Here is a 15973-nt window from a genome sequence, read left to right as displayed (position 1 = left end):
ATATTTGAAAAAGAGTTCTTTTGGTATTTTAAGTTTTTGTTTTATTTTATTTATTTGTGTATTTTACCCGCTCTCACAGTTTATTTTAAATATGTTGTCAGCTTGTCGTATTATATATTGTCAAATCTGACATATTTTATATATCTCACATGCCTTTTTATTTATCATTCGTGCATAATTAGAAAAAATTGGTTTAACGTCTTCACTGTTTACTTTTTACCAAAAAGTCTTATCAACTACATCATCGAAATAGGGTTGCCTGAAAAATAAACTAACTTGTGTTGATTGCTCAAAAACCTGTTCAAAAACACTGCTAAACTCTCAAAAAATTGTGCGCTGTTGTAACAACTAGTTAAAAACTGGGTTGCACGGGATATATTCCAATCTAGGTGAATATGGGGTTTTATGTTAGATATCGTCAATAGATCGTATTTAATTTTGCTCTGCCTGTTCGTTAAGTTACCTACGCTCAGCTGATTTAACTCTACTAGAAAGACTCAATGCTATCTCTCTCTGCCAAAATTCACCAAATGGTGAATATGTGTGTATGCTTGTGTGTGTTTGTGTGTGTGTGTGGTTTTTACGCTCTCACTTGTGCATTAGTTTCTCTCATAAAGCTCTCAGTTCGGTTATATTATAAGTATTTAAAATAAAATTCCAGCTCAGATGAAAATAAAAGATTGATATGTTAAATAACAAAGAAAAAACACTCTCCAAAACTCTCCAATAATAAAAATCATCGCTCTCTTTTGTCTTACGCTGTTGTTGTTGTTCTTTTTCTTGTTCTTGTTCGTCAATGCTTTGTGTGTGTGCGTCAATGGATGACAAGTACGTTAACAATATATTGCTCTCAATTGTTTTTCTCTCTCGCTCACGCTCGCATTATTTTGTGTCTCTCTCTCTCTCTCTCTCTCTCTCTCACGCTCTCACTCTCCATTGCTGATGCAGTTAATTGTCTCTTAGACAGTTACCGTTGTCGATGTCACATTCTCTCTAACTCTCATTAAAACAAACTAAATGGCAGGTTTACTCCTCGACGGAGCCAATACCTCAACTCGTCTTTTTCGGCTCGGCCTGCACGTGGCTCGCCTCCGCCTCCGCCGTCGCGCCGGCCTTTAGCGCCTGTGCCTCAATGCTGGCCAATGCGGCTTCCGACATTTTCTTGTATTTGCCCGCCAATTCGGGCAGCTCGTAGGCAATGGCCAGATCCAGCTTGGTAATGGGACAGCCCCGGAAATAGGTGCATGTCTCCGAGAGCTTCTTGAACTCGTACAGCGGATTTAGACGGAAAAAGTCGCGGTAAACCTCCGGGTCGGGCAAGTCGTAGCGCGAGATATTTGTCAGCGTGGACAAACCCTCATAGATATGATAGTTCTGCGGATGATCAATGATATCATCCGAGATGCGCTTCTTGTTGCCAAACAGAGTCTTGTGATTGTAGTAAGTGTTCAAATAGCAGTCCACCATCTTGGCATGATTACGCACGCGCACCTGCAATTAATGAAGGTAGTTAATCTCTCTATATGTGCATAGATGGGTTAGAGCCCTGCAGCAAGTAATTTACTTGAATTCAACTCGGATATTTAATCGATTTAACCCAAAACCGAATGTGTTCAAACAAGTGTTTCATCAAACGAAGTTCGATCTGTGCGAGTTGCAACATGTTCGAACGCAAACGAGTTTGAAGCGAGCTCGATTAAGCTCGAACTGTTTTTTTTTTTTGCTCAATTTGTTCTCTCGGTGCAGGGCTTCGTTATGAATACTCACGGCAAAGCGACGAGCGCTGGCAATTTTGTGTTCGATACGCTTATCGATCGCAGTGCGCAGATCGCGCAGGAAGGCGCGCTCCTGGGCCAGCAGCAGGCGTGCCGGTGCGCCCTCCTGGTAGGGATTCGTCCACAGCGATGTGGTGTACATGAGTGGCGGCTGGGCGGACGACATCAGCGGCGAGATGTTCCAAATGAGTGCGCCCTGTACGCGCAGCAGCTCTTCGGGCTTGACGGTGTCCGCCTTGTTTAGTATGATGCGCGTCTGATACTCACGCCCCTTCAGCTGATCGAGTATGGCCTCCGTCTCGGGGCCAACATCCAACTTGGCTGGGTCGTAGACCAGAAAGATGATGTCGGCGCGATCGATAAACCACTGGCAGGCATCATTGAAGGGGAAGACGCGCGACACCTGCTTGCGTACCTCGAGTATGCCGGGTATCTCGACGATGTTGACCTGAAAAATTCAAAAATTCAAAAATTCATGTGTGTCTGTCTGTGCGTGTGTGTGTATGTGGCGCACATCAGCTTTAATTTAGCCATTGTCTTTAGCTATTTTCGACATTTAATAACCAAATACTATAAATTGTGCTCTTGGGCAATTTGCCAGAGCCTGAGCATATCAAAAAACATATTTCCCAATCGACGAGCTGCCCTGCCAAAAGCTATTTGGGCGACAAGTTAATGCACTTGGGCAACAAGTACTTGGGCCTGGCCTATATGTTATATATATATATTTATATCTGGTTACCTTTTCGAGCAGCTTGTTCTTCAGCTTCAGGCCGCGCAGACGCTCCTCCAGACCCTGACCGAATTTCTGCAGACCCGAAAAGGTATAATCGGCGGCCAGTTGGGTGCCATCCAAGACCTCCGTCTCATTGCCCCACATCAAAATGTTAAAGTAAGCTGGCGAGGGTTCGGCGCCTGAAAAAAAAAAAACCGAGTTAGAAGTTCACATTTGTATATTCCACGCATATTCCACGCATATTCCACGCGTTTTCCAAGCGTATTTCAAGCCTATTCCGTGGATATTCCTTAGGGTATTATCAATATCCTTACCGGTTCTCAGCGAGTTGGGCGTATATTCGTTGTCGGTCAAATAGTTCAGAATGGACGACTTGCCGCCGGACCAGGGACCCATGAACAGTATCAATGGCTTGGAGAAGATCTCCGGATCACTAAAGTGGCGATTGCTCAAGTCTCGATACTTGTACAAGGTCTCCAAAGGCTTGACGGCGTTCTCATAGATCTTCTTGATGTCGCGTAGGATAATCTCGGCCACATTGTCGGTGGCCTTCTCGCGCGCATTGAACTCCTCGTCCAGCAGCAGGAGCTCTGTGATATGCTGCCGGCTGCGACGGTTCTGCGGGATTACGCCTTCCTACAGAGAAGAAAGCGATTGATTAGAGGTTACCAATTCACTAAGGTCTGCTTTCTAAACCTACCCAGAGCAATTCGTCTTCTGGCTTGGTGTCCTCATCGTCTTCATCTGCGGCGATTGCTGTTTCCTCTGCGTGGGGCTCATCCGCTTCTTTGGCTTCCTCGGATGCCTCAGCTTCTGGCTCTTCCTCTACAGGAACCTGTTCCGCGGACACAGCTGGCTCTGGCTCTTCTTCCTTCTCCTCCGCTGGCTCCTCTACCGCCTCGGGCTCAGCCTCTGCAGCTAGCTGCTCCTCCTCCTTGGAAGCCTCCTCTTCAGCTGGGAACTCCTCAGCAGGACTTGGCGTTGACTCAATCTCTACAACTGGGGCAGCATCGACCTCACGCTTGCTGCGTTTTTTCACCTCCTCCTCCTCCTCCTCGTCATCATCGTCATCGTCGGCGAGCTCGTGGCTGTCGTCATGAACATTGGGAATGCCATCGCCATCCATGTCATTGTCGTGCACATTCAAGATGCCATCGCCGTCCATGTCCTCGTCCTTCTCGTTCACCTTGTTGTCGCCATCAATGTCATCGTCCAAGCTATTTGGCACACCATCCCCATCGATATCCATGCTCTGGGGCTCCTCGGAATTGGACAGGCCATCGCCATCGACGTCGTGATCCTCGTCGTTGTGAACGCCATCGCCATCTATGTCGCTGTCCTCTGTTCCGGGAGAAATTATATGTTACGTTCGATTATGAGAGATAGGTTTTGATCTGCTTTTACCATGATTGAGGGTGCCATCTCCATCGATATCTTCGTCCTCTGTAAAGGTTGTTTAATTAACTGGGAAACTATGCATAGAGGATCACCAAGGACTGCTTACCATGGTTCACTTTGCCATCGCCATCCAGATCTTCATCCTTGTCATTTGGCAAGCCATCGCCATCCAAGTCGTTGTCCTCTACAATGAGCAACATATTCCGTGTGAGTAAAATGAGCAAGGAATAGAGTTAGGAATAAAGTTATTATTAAATGAAAGAAATAATTAATTAGGTATATAGAGTGGGGTAGAGCTGAATGAGTCGAAGAACTGGGGTGCTTAGTCCATACCGTGATTCAAAGTACCATCCCCATCGATATCCTCGTCCTCTGCATAAATAGAACCTTGCATAATTTCGCCTGCTACGATAGATGGTACTCACCGTGATTCACCAATCCATCGCCATCCAAATCCTCGTCTTTCTCGTTTGGCAAACCGTCGCCATCCAAGTCGTTGTCCTCTGCACGCATAGAGAATGCCATGAAAGGGATAACAGATGTCAGATGCGACTAAGGTCTTACCCTGATTCGGTATTCCATCGCCGTCGATGTCGTTGTCCTTCTCATTGGGAATGCCATCGCCGTCGATGTCAGAGTCCTCGTCATTGGGTATGCCATCGCCATCGATGTCGTCGTCCTCATCATTGGGTATGCCATCGCCATCGATATCATCGTCCTCGTCGTTGGGTATGCCGTCTCCGTCGATGTCATCGTCCTTCTCATTGGGTATGCCATCGCCATCGATGTCATCGTCCTCATCATTGGGTATGCCATCGCCATCGATGTCGTCATCATCCTCATTGAGTATGCCATCGCCATCGATGTCGTCATCCTTGTCATTCGGTATGCCATCGCCGTCGATATCATCGTCCTCATCATTCGGTATGCCATCGCCGTCTATGTCGTCGTCCTGATCATCTGGTATGCCATCGCCGTCAAGGTCGTTGACGCCTTTCGCGTCCTCTGTGGAATCCACATCAGTAATTTCAACAGTTTCTTTCTCATCAAGCCCACCATCATCATCGTCATCATCATCCCTACTAGGCTGATCGGATTGCAGTTCTCCGGAACCATCTCTGACACCATCTGGACGGAAAATCAAATGCTATAGAGGCTAATCGTTTCACGGTTCGGTTCAAGTTCTTTGCTTTATAATTAAGATATTAAAAATCCAAACATTTACTGACCGCAGAAATCTTAAAACTCCCCTTAGTATTTGAAGATTGGCTCGAATGAGTGAAATCGAATTAGAAACCTCCGGATAGCACACTTTAGTCTAAGGGTCTTAAAGTTTGAAGCCAAAAAAGCAGCCCTTGGGTATAAAACACGAGTCTAGTGTATTTTTAGAAAGGCCTTTGAAAATAATTTAGAAGCCGAGTGGAAGCTAAAAACAAAAGTTGCATACAACGGGCATTCCGCCGATTTTCCGCACTTGCGAGTGGAATCTCCCAAAACGACGCCTTGTCGAAATAATCGCTAGCATAGTTTTTGCTAGACGTAACTTACCTGTTTTCAGTTCATGTATAGCCTTTTCAATGTAGGGTCGACATTCTGATTCGCTCGGTCCGACATCCGCATTGGCAAACCCAACTGCAAAGATATTTAAAACAAGTAGGAATTAAATATGAAGATTGGGTAGATGTTTTAACCAAGTTCTATGACAAGAATATATTTTAATAAATTTGATTATATTTTAAGATCATGTTCGAGTTGAAGGGATGAAAGGAAGGAAGAGTTTAAGTTAAATAGAATTTATTTGAGATCAAATTTAGTGAAGGAAGGAATAGGATGTTTCAGGAAGTTCAAAGAAAATTCATATAAAATTATATGATTATTGCATTTTTTCGATCTAGAAAATCTTTTCCAAAGTATGCCCTATCTTTTAGTCTCTGATAGAAGTCAAAGATATTTCATCTGGATTTTTGGTTCTCCTCTGAATCGGACTTAATTTATAACGCTCTTGGCGTTTTCTGGCCGCCTCCGTGTTTGATGTGAGCGCCGAGGTTATTTTATCTTTTCAAACTTGACATTATTTATGGTACACACACACACATACACACGCATACCATGAAATATGTTCGGCAAATTATGAATTTTATTTTTAAAAGCTAAAAACTCAAACACATTTCGCCAGTCGCTGGTCGCTTTTCAGCAAATCTGAATGGGTATATAATTTTTGTTGGCCACTCGCCCACCATATCTTGACTTTTCCATGCTCAGTTCGGGCAGTTTGTGACGTGGGTATATACTATATATAGGCAGGTCTATAGGGTCCGATTTGGCCGTGAGCGAGTGCTTCGACTATTTCTCTATCAATCTGAGGTCGAGCTGTCTTGAGTGACAGCTGCTTTTAAGGTCGTTGCTAATTACTTGCTCAGTTGCCTCATGGAAAGCTTGGTACACGGAAGAGCTGCAAAGTGCTGCCCATTTTTTTATTGAAGTACATTTCTTGCAGCTGTCAGCGGATAATTTGCCCTGATTTATTTGCGCATAGTGTGAGGCGGTATTTTTTCTATTCAAATACAGCAAACTATTTGAGATATTTGCCATGCCATTTGCCATTTCTCGCATAAACAGAATTATTTATACAAATCCGTCCGATGGCTGCTTGCATATTGTGTTTATGTTGCCTGCAACCTATCCCCACGTACTTACATATATCTTATATAGATCATGTCTATTTTTTTTTTTTTTTTTTTGGTTTTTTTCTTCTCTTTTTGCAAAGCAAACAAAAGTACGGGCTGGCTCGGCTCGGCCATATAGACACAGATACTTGCTCAATACATAAAATAACTTAAAAATTCTAAATTTAAAAATATTACAAACGATGACAACGAAGAACGACCGAACGTTTGCCGCGTTTCGGCTAACAAAAATTAAAAAAAAAAAATAAAATAAAATAACACAAGTGAAAGAAGAAGAAAGTGACCAACAATATGAAATGTCCCTGTATTAGTGCGATCTGCAGCTGTGTGTGTATTATCCAACGAGTCTAGGCCAAAATTTGAATGCTCGAAAGTGTCGTCTCTGACGTTTGCACAAACACACACACTCACACACACACACACACACACGCAGCTCAGGCAAATATTTTTAAATATGCATATACGTGTTTAATTTTCATCTCGCTCTCTCATTTTCTCGCTCTCTCTTTTTTTGAAAATTGCATAATGGCCGCTGCGAAATAGTGGGACTTGTGTGCGCAAGAAAATACCGTTATTTTTAGCTTATATAACTCCTGGAAACTCACCATTGTTGGAAACGGCGATTAACGTAAGTCCCAGCAGGAACCAAATTGTTAGCCGCCCCATAATCATAAAATCAACAAATTATCCTTGAGTTTTCCCAGTTTGGTTAGCACTGTAGCCACGTCATAAATTCCTCCTTTATATGCTTTCGTATTTTTCCCGTTATTATTATTGATAATTCGGAAAAATGTATTCAAAAAAATCACTTGCTCGTATATATCGCATATATATATCCACAATATATGCGCTCGTTTAAATGCACTGCGTGAAAGGGTTAAAATTGTGTATGCTATAGATTATTTCTCTGCGTGTATAGATCATATATATATATGTATATTAGCTTTATACTATTGACTATTTGTGTGTGTTTTTAAAAATATAACTAATTGGGCTCGTACAAATGTTGTCACACTTAAGAATTTTTTGCACTGGTTCGTTTGATTTTTGCACTTTTTTTTCGCATTTAGCTAGCCGCTCGCAAACTTTAACGGACAATCGTCGGCTGGGTAATCCTTAGTGTCCCTTTCGACGATTGTCAGCTAAATAATTTGCTTATTTGTGGCCCGTCGTCTGTGCACGGCGTGTGCGATTCGTTTTTTGAGACAACGTTCAGCACAAGTTGTAGCTATATCTATTTTCTGGCACTTCTAAAAAGCAGGCAAGTTTAGAAATATATATATATATATATATATTATTGTTTTTTGGTATATTGCGTACACGAGTATACGAGACGATCTCTCCCGGTCCAAAACCAATTCGTAACTCAACATGCATATACCATGAATTTACCTTGTGACCGCGAAAATTATTTCATTTTGATATTTTTGTAGCGCAAATTTTGTCAAAAGCACAATCTATCTCTTTAGCAGGCGCTCAGAGAGTGAGAGCGAGAGAGAGAGAGAGAGAGAGAGAGAGAGAGGGAGAGAGAGAGCGAGCGAGCGTTGGGGGAAATTTGTGCTAATAGTCGGAGTAAGCTGTAACAACAACTAGGGCAATTTTTAAGTGAAGGGAAATTGTTAGTGGGGAAATTTAAGCAAAGGACCTGAACCGGTTCCAGTTATTATGTGACTTTTGAGCTAGTTCCTTAAAGCATTTTACGCTCTTTAAATGTATATTTATAGAATCTTAAGTTTTCTCTGTGCTAAGGACACACTCCAAAGTATCTAAATTTTGGAACAGTGTTTAATTATAGACAAAGATTTGCTCATTCGCAAGAACACTCAAAGCAGCTAGCTCAAGAGCATAAATAAATAGAAAAATCACTATATTGAAGAAATATATGTGCGCAAAGGGAAAGCTGGCACATTCACCCATAAAAATCTCGAGTACTATTCGTTATTCAGAGCTCGGCGATTATTTTTCTTGTCACAAATGATTAAATATAATGCAATCTGTCTCACCCTCTCTCCCGCCCTCCTTCTCTCTCTATCTCTCCCTCTTTCAGCGTGGGAATTCAGTTGTAAAATATGAAAATATAATTTCTCATAGCATTTATCACCGTTCATTAATATGCTTGATTGCACGAACAGCTGTTGGATGTGGGCTTTTATTCCAAGGTTCGATACAGACAAGTGCAGAGGCTTTTAAATCTCTTAAGTTTATAATTTTATTGAACGGTTAATTATATAATCCGATGCATGTGCTTATGGAATAAACTTGTATTACCTTTAGGTATTACTAAAAACAACAAATCTTTTTTATTTGTTTTTTTTTTTCAATTTCCAAATCTGTTTCATTTTAAGATTCTATGCATATAAAAATATGTTTCTTTCCGGCTCATTTAATGCATATTTTATGTTGTCTTTCAATTTTTATTGCTTTTGTCTCGGCAAAAGTAATATAATTTTCTTTCTTTATATGTGAGTTTTATATTATTATTATATAATCAATACTTGAAGCCTAAGACCTACGCCTCGCTCTCGCTGAGCGCTTAAAATAGTCACCTTAACTAACATATCAAATGACTTTTATATAGTTTATAAAAATTCTGCAAATTCCGATCTAGCGGGTCTCGTTTCCATTATCCTTGTTCTTCATGCGGGTGCAATAGTACCGATCGCTGTTCTCAATCCAATCGCAAACGTTGAGCACAGTGTGAAAAGCCGTGCCCTCTTTGCACTCGAACTCCACGGGCTTGCCATGCACGCAGCGGAAGTACTGGAAGGAAAAGTAAATAGTTGGGAAATTTTATGCAAAATTTAGTCTGATCTCTAGCAAAGCTACAAGCCGATTTCGATATACTAATTTCAATATACTAACGATAACATATATCTGAGTGTTAAAGAGCTAGCTCTTTACAAATTTTCTGTATAGACTCACGTATAGCACACAAAGGACCAGAATACATTTACTTATTTCCCTTCTTTTCCAATATTGAAAAATAGGGAAATTTTATTTCCTTCTTTCAGTGGTGAAAAAAGGGAAATTTTCTTCGTTTCTTTCCAATGTTAAAAAAAGAAGGGAAATTATCTTCCCTTTCGATGTTGGGGAATGGAAAATTTTCTTCCCTTCTTCCAATGTTGAAAAAGAGGGAAAATTCTTGGAAAATTCTTATTTGCACAGATTTGATTGTCATATTGATGTCCCGCAAATTTCATAACGATCGGACTACATTTACCGAAGAGAATTCGGGGAGAATTTTTAATGATGTGGAAGTAAGCAATTCTTCCCTTCTTCAAGCACAGCATCTGCAGAATGTGCTCAGCTTGAGTGTGTGTATGTGTGTGTTTTATCCTGTGCATGTATGCGTAGAAGTAAGCTAGTTTGTTCGTAAGTCAGGGTATTACCTAGTCGGGATTGCCCGACTTTCTTTTTCTTTTAGTCTTGCAGCCCTCGTTTCGTGGTTTACCTTTCTGCAGTTGGGATGCGGCACAAAGTCGCGATTGGTGCAATCAATTTCGCTGGGATCAAACTCAACTCCAGTCGTGGCATTCTCCTCGGGATCTACAATCGGTTCGGGCTCCTCGGTTAACTCGGGCGCTTCAGTCGTGGTTGTGGTCGTTGTTGTGGTTGTCTTGGGCTTCTTGGGTTTCTATAAAATGAAAATATTAAACATGATTTGAAGCGAGATATACTCCAGAGGGTGGCACCTTTGTGGTGGGTTTCTCGGTGGTGCTGGGCACAGCTGGCGCTGGAGCTGACGTGGGGCGAACTGCCGTTGAGGTGGGTTTTGGCTTCGGTTTACGGGTCGTCGTCGTGGGCCGCACATTGCTGACCGCCTCGTCGGGATTGGGTGAAGTCGAGGGTGGCTTGGCCCACTCAGGCTGCAGGGCGGGAGAGAATCCACATTAGACATACACCCGATCCCTTGGCTGGGCCTGGCCCACACTTACCCGCGGCGTTGTCTCGCGCGTTGGCTCCGGCACGCGATAGTCCCGCATATTGTTGTAGAGTATCTGCATGAGGGCGTTCTTGGGGCCGCACAGTCCATGGAAGTCGTCCATGTCAATGGCCCAGGTCATGGCGCCGGCATAGCCCTTGGCCCTGATGAAGTCCATTTTGATCTGGACCGAGGCCTCGTTCTCATAGCCCACCCACTGTGTATCCTTGTAGGTATAGGGCACCATGCCCGCCTCATCCCACTCGACGGTCCAGCCCTTCGACTTGTCCATCACCTCGGTGCATATCTCATAGTAGGCCAGAAAGCCGCTCGCATTCGTATACGGCCCGGGCGCACCGCCGCCCGCCTCCTTGTTGATGTACGTGCCCATGTTGTAGTTCTTGTTCGAGTTGCTCAGCGTGAAGGTGCGTCCGTAAAACGGGATGCCCACCACCAGCTTATTAGCCGGACAGCCCATCTCCTCCCACAAGGCCAGGCCGTCGTGCTGGAATAATTGGTTGGATTAAGCTGGAGCAGGAGCTGAGAATAGCTCGGACTACTCACCACATTGAGTCGCTCGTAGGCGTATTGATCGTGCTTGCGCTTGTAGAGCGGACTGTGGACGTCCGCGAAGCCTGCCCAGTTGCCGCGCAGGTCATAGGTCATGGCGTGAATGGCATCCAGCAGTCTAAAAGCAAGAGGCAGTTAGTTGGCAGTCCGTCTAACTGCGAGGCAGCCACTCACTCGCACAGCTCGGGCACGTGGTAACCCTCCTGAAGTCGGAACTTGGCCACGGGCACGGCCATCGTGATCTCCCAGCCTCGGCCCTCGCGATCGAAGGCGCGTCGCAGCTCCTGCACGAAATACAGGAACTTGTCCTTGTCGCCAAAGCTGCCGCCGCGATCTGTGGCGCCCGGGTACTCCCAGTCCAGATCGAAGCCATCGAAGTCATACTCCCGCATGAACTGCACCACGCTGCGGATGAAGCTCTGCCGATGCTCGCGCACCGCCGACATTTTCGAGTACTTCGCGCCTCCCTCCGCCCAGCCGCCGACGGCTATCTGCAGCTTCAGCTTGGGATGGGTTTGTCGCAGCTGCGTAAACTTGCGAAAGCCCTCCTGATCGACGTCCAGCTCCGGGTCGATGACCAGCACATCCCAGCTCTTCTCGTCCACGCCTATAAAGGAGTACACCAGATGCGTGCACAGATCTCCGGGCACATCCTCCAGTCCATAGCGTCCAATGCCCGGCCTGTAGACGGCCCAGTTGCTGAAGTAGCACACAATGCGCGCCGGCTGATCCTTGCCCAGGATCAGGCTGGGCACGCCCAGCAGCAGGAGTAGCAGCAGCATGGGATGATGATACGCTGGGTAAGGATAAAACAAAAGAAATGGATTTAAAGAGGGGTTATTTTTAGCAGAACCTGGAAGAAATTCTTTCATATTATTTGGCTATAAAATAATTCCAATTTTTTTCTGTTTACTTTGATCAACTATTCAGATAAAAAATAAATAAGTATTTCAATTATAAAATGGATATAAAGAAATTGGAAGAATGCGTCGACCTTAAATTTAAAAATCAACATATATTATAAAATATAAAAATATATATAATATATAATACTCCCTATATAATAACATAATCGGAATATTTTTAAAAGCTTCTTTTTGTTTTCGATATTTCTTCCATTTCTATAATATCTTCTTTCACACATTTAAGCATAATTCGAAGATTATCAGAGTTATATACACAAAACCTGGTATGTAGGATCTTTTATAGTATACAAAGATACGAAACTATTTTTATTTTGTCTAGCTTTCCACATTTCCCTGAAAATTGGAATAACTTTATTCTTAAAGATAGAGCCTTGTACTTTTTATTAGTAAGTAATATATATGCTTTTGTATATCATATATAAGGCCCAAAAAATTGATAGAAATCGGATAGTGAAGGCAATTTGGAATCTAATTTAAGCAGACGCAGAGGGATTGATAGATCAATAGAGAAATATATATGGATGTGCCTGGATCGACTAAGCTCAGCATAAATTCCATATGGAGACAAAGGAAAACTGTTCAATAGTGTAAATTCTTATAGTTGTCCTGTTAAGTAAGTTATTTATATTTTCTGCATTTCATTAGTTGAAAACCTTATCAGTTTCTGACTAGATCGACTTAGCTCATCCTCCATTCCATTCGGAATACATAACTTTTTTCCAGTGTATATAGCATACAAAGGAAAACTGATCAAACAAGTGGATCCAGTAAGGTATCTATATTTTCTGCATTTCATTAGCTAAAGCCTTATCATTTTTTTTTTTTTTTTTGCATAAGTCTGGAACTTTCAAAGTCTTTAGGCCGATTCTCCGAAAGGTAGTTGCGATGTTGCGACTTGTTTTTCAAGATCCACGCGAGTTGCATGCATAAATCAAAATCAAAATAAAAACTTTGGATGCACTCGTGCCTGGTTATTATTTATATATATTTATATAAATATTTTCTTTTGGGCGTGCTAAGGTCGTGTGTCCATAATGTCTTGGTTTATGCGTTGAATCAAACGAGTTCATTCACCGATATATTTTTTTTTATATTTTTTTTTATATTCGCGGCACTCACTTAATATGCAGGGCGAGGCTTACCCATTTCTTAATGCTATAAACTATACGAATTGGAACCGGGATCTCCGACAACTTGATGCGACGCCCGTTTGGCGTCAAATGACAGTCGAAGTCGGGGCGAGCTCCGCTTTTATAGTTGGGAGCTGGCGGTCCGGTTCTTCGGGTGCGCCTCTTTGTTCCTGGCCAAAGTGCGTGCGATGCAAAGATTCTTTCTTCGTGCTGTTCTTCTTGTTTTGGTTTTGACTCGGACTTGGGCTTGTGTTACGACTGTGCTCAATTCCAGATCTCGCGACTTTCTTTCTGCTTGTTTTTGTTTTCATTTTGTTTTATTCTGTTTTGTTTTGTCTGTGGCTCGAGTCGGGTTTGTTTATGTTCTAGAATAAGCAAATGGATAAACCCGTTTCGGATAACACTTCCTCTGCCCATCCTGGCATTAAGGTGCGTAAGGCAAAAGACAGGCTAAAAGAAAGGAGTTCGTTGGCCTCGCCTAATGCACAGATAAGCCGGCTGGCATGGGGCTTACTTCTATGCACTTTATACACTCAGAGAAAATGAGAAGAAGAATCTTGTGCTTTAATCAAATGTTTAGACTTGTTTTTAACATATTAAAATAAAGCTGGACAACAGCAGACTTTGTGCTCTACTCTAGGATTGTTGACTTCTCGCAGCTTTAACTGGTTGCGAATTGTAAGCTGCAAGCAACGAAAAAGCTGGCATTTAATTTGTATTTAATACTATAACTAAGCCTTCCGGTTTGAGATCTACAGCGTAACTGTTTTACCCTTCGCGCAGCTTTAACTGTTTGAGAATTGCAAGCTACTAAAAATTTATTTATTTTTGCTTATATATATATTTATTATTCTAATGGTTCATTCTTATTATTATTACGATCTTGTTTGTGTTATTCTTAATTTAAGAATATGTTAGAGCTAAATTTACTTTTATAACTGAAGAATTTCCCTCGTTGAATTAAAAATCTTTATGGGTCTTAGGCTAAATAGAATAATAAAATAGGATCAAAAACAATTGTATTCTATTCGAGTCATACAACACTTCTTTTTTCTGCAAGTGCATACATTAACTTTAGGCTTAAGACTAAGCAGTTATCTAAAGACCACTGCGTATATCAATGGCCAAAGTGGGATCCTCAGTGGTGGTGCTTGGAGTGGAGCTGGGCGTGGTGCTGGGCGTGGTGCTGGGAGGCACTTCGCTGCTCGGGTTGGGCTCAGTGGAAGCCTGCTGGTTATCTGCAAGACACACAATCAAGTTAATATATGGCAAATTTTATGCCCAAACACTTGAAGCTACCTTCGAAAGGCGCCAATGGTGTCTTATAGAGCGGTCCGGGCTCTTGATAGCCATTGCCGGGTGGAGCAAAGCCAAAGCCAAATGGCATCGGATAGGGCGCAAAACCAAAGCCAAAGTTGCGCCCATGACCTGGCTCATGCCCATACCCGTGTCCATACCCGTGTCCATACCCGTGCCCATATCCATGCCCGTGCCAATGGTCTGGTGCAGCGCGATGCCTGCTGCGCCGGCCGCAGAGCAAAGGCTCAGCCAAATAATCTTGGTCATGACGAGGCTGGCGCCTCAGGGCGGGCCATAAATCCTGGCTGATATAAACGCTGCTGGTGGAGAAAGAGCACACATTCAGCCTGGCACAGCCATATGGCTTAGAGCAATACCCATACATACGCATTCTCCACGGCGGGCAGCAGGCTCCACAGGGCCAAGAGCGTCAACTGTGCGGAAGATAAATGTGTGCATGGAGATTGGGATTTGGGAAATGTTTGCCCCGACTATATGGAAAGCTACTAATGCAGAACTTACGAATGTGACTGACATTATCTGAACTGAACTTCACACCTGAACGCACATCTGTGAACTGAAGTTGAGGCTAGGCAACGCGACTCACTTAATTCCGCACAATTATTGCCCGTGGCTTGGGTTTTTTATATTTTATATTTTATATACTTACATATATATCAATCCGAGTCGCGTACACTCAGAGTTTTGAGTGGTTTTTATGCGCATCATCAACGACAACGACAACAACAACTGATTTAAGCCAATCAGGTTTAATGTTGTTTCAGGTTTTTTTCGACTTATACGTACTGTAATTCTGTTAGTATATACCCTATAATAAGCTTTAAACGTATGATAATTAACTGAGAGCCCAGCGCGCTGACGTCGCATTTTGGTCCACTCTAATCGCTGGCTTTTAATGCGAACAATTTGTCTCTCATATTTGTAGCCTATAAATATTGATGTCTGCTCGATTTCCAAATTTATAATTTGTCGATTTCTGCTCCCTATATATATACCCTATAATAAGCTTTAGATGTATGACGTCGCTTCCACTGGTCCACTCTAATTGCTGCCTCTATAATTATTGATCTCTTCTCAATTTCCTAATTTATAAAGGCCATCTTATAATATGTTCGCATTTGTCGATTTCTGCTCCATGGTCACGATTATGCTAATCGGATGTAAGAATTTGATAAGACATTTCTTTGTGTTGCTTTTTTTAGAAAGTTATCGCATGCTCTACATTTCACATACAGCTCAACCTGCCACCCCTCTCCCCCCCGCCGCCTGACACGCCACCTGTCGGCCAATTTGCCCATACGCCCACACACACTCAACTCTTGTGTGTGTGTGTGCGAGCGCGTGTGGCGACTGTTTGTCATGCCGAAAGTGCTGTGCGCTATGTGCTTCACAGTCTGCTCTGGTTTTATACCCTGTAAACATTAGCTGATAATAAAGGGCATGCCTGTTTCGAGAGAGTGTATGTAACACTCAGAGGTTATAAGCTAGAAAAACGTTGCATACAGAGAT

At 42.8% G+C, this 15973-nt stretch overlaps 3 protein-coding genes across 8 annotated transcripts; all 3 read right to left on the bottom strand.

Moving 5' to 3' along the window:
• Positions 1 to 26: 26 nt before the first annotated feature.
• Positions 27 to 7981, bottom strand: LOC6634848 (uncharacterized). Of its 4 annotated transcripts, none has more exons than XM_032439299.2 (14): positions 7917 to 7981; positions 7202 to 7460; positions 5458 to 5541; positions 4966 to 5037; positions 4474 to 4914; positions 4335 to 4412; positions 4243 to 4281; positions 4016 to 4093; positions 3916 to 3954; positions 3212 to 3852; positions 2826 to 3147; positions 2518 to 2690; positions 1768 to 2223; positions 27 to 1491 (listed from the first exon to the last, which is right to left on the bottom strand). In XM_032439299.2, exons 2-14 carry the CDS (start codon positions 7266 to 7268, stop codon positions 1051 to 1053), a joined length of 2931 nt encoding a protein of 976 aa, XP_032295190.1. In that variant the 5' UTR covers positions 7269 to 7460; positions 7917 to 7981; the 3' UTR covers positions 27 to 1050. The 4 variants fall into 4 exon arrangements, with proteins under 4 accessions (XP_032295190.1, XP_032295191.1, XP_032295192.1 ...); XM_032439300.2 differs by lacking the exon at positions 7917 to 7981 and adding an exon at positions 7598 to 7792; XM_032439301.2 differs by lacking the exon at positions 4243 to 4281.
• An 861-nt stretch (positions 7982 to 8842) lies between these two features.
• Cht5 (Chitinase 5) lies at positions 8843 to 13309 on the bottom strand. The gene is made up of 7 exons (XM_002058491.4): positions 13157 to 13309; positions 11263 to 11884; positions 11083 to 11206; positions 10532 to 11023; positions 10289 to 10462; positions 10048 to 10230; positions 8843 to 9356 (listed from the first exon to the last, which is right to left on the bottom strand). The coding sequence occupies exons 1-7, from the start codon at positions 13158 to 13160 to the stop codon at positions 9201 to 9203; spliced, it is 1755 nt and encodes a 584-aa protein (XP_002058527.1). The 5' UTR covers positions 13161 to 13309; the 3' UTR covers positions 8843 to 9200.
• Positions 13310 to 13977: 668 nt separating this feature from the next.
• LOC6634846 (uncharacterized) lies at positions 13978 to 15102 on the bottom strand. Of its 3 annotated transcripts, none has more exons than XM_032439306.2 (4): positions 14966 to 15102; positions 14831 to 14877; positions 14444 to 14763; positions 13978 to 14382 (listed from the first exon to the last, which is right to left on the bottom strand). In XM_032439306.2, exons 1-4 carry the CDS (start codon positions 14978 to 14980, stop codon positions 14243 to 14245), a joined length of 522 nt encoding a protein of 173 aa, XP_032295197.1. In that variant the 5' UTR covers positions 14981 to 15102; the 3' UTR covers positions 13978 to 14242. The 3 variants fall into 3 exon arrangements, with proteins under 3 accessions (XP_032295197.1, XP_015024938.1, XP_070063144.1); XM_015169452.3 differs by having other exon boundaries at positions 14444 to 14760; positions 14966 to 15099; XM_070207043.1 differs by having other exon boundaries at positions 14444 to 14760; positions 14827 to 14877; positions 14966 to 15062.
• Between the last annotated feature and the right edge of the window lie 871 nt (positions 15103 to 15973).

The sequence above is a fragment of the Drosophila virilis genome, chromosome 2, assembly GCF_030788295.1.
Source record: "Drosophila virilis strain 15010-1051.87 chromosome 2, Dvir_AGI_RSII-ME, whole genome shotgun sequence".
NCBI classification, from domain to species: domain Eukaryota; kingdom Metazoa; phylum Arthropoda; class Insecta; order Diptera; family Drosophilidae; genus Drosophila; species Drosophila virilis.
This window is presented reverse-complemented; position numbering and strand designations above follow the sequence as displayed.

Bases quoted from the DNA above. Each gene is read 5' to 3' on its own strand.
- LOC6634848 (XM_032439299.2), bottom strand. From the start codon at position 7,268: ATGATTATGGGGCGGCTAACAATTTGGTTCCTGCTGGGACTTACGTTA. The intron at 4,282-4,334 runs GTGAGTACCATC...CTATTTATGCAG, and splicing joins CGATGGATTGGTGAATCACG to AGGACGAGGATATCGATGGG. The intron at 1,492-1,767 runs GTGAGTATTCAT...CATTAATTGCAG, and splicing joins CCAGCGCTCGTCGCTTTGCC to GTGCGCGTGCGTAATCATGC.
- Cht5 (XM_002058491.4), bottom strand. The intron at 11,207-11,262 runs GTGAGTGGCTGC...TCTTGCTTTTAG, and splicing joins CACGTGCCCGAGCTGTGCGA to ACTGCTGGATGCCATTCACG. The intron at 10,231-10,288 runs GTGCCACCCTCT...TTCATTTTATAG, and splicing joins CCGAGAAACCCACCACAAAG to AAACCCAAGAAGCCCAAGAC.
- LOC6634846 (XM_032439306.2), bottom strand. The intron at 14,764-14,830 runs GTATGTATGGGT...TTTCTCCACCAG, and splicing joins CTGCCCGCCGTGGAGAATGC to CAGCGTTTATATCAGCCAGG. The intron at 14,383-14,443 runs GTAGCTTCAAGT...TGTGTCTTGCAG, and splicing joins ACCATTGGCGCCTTTCGAAG to ATAACCAGCAGGCTTCCACT.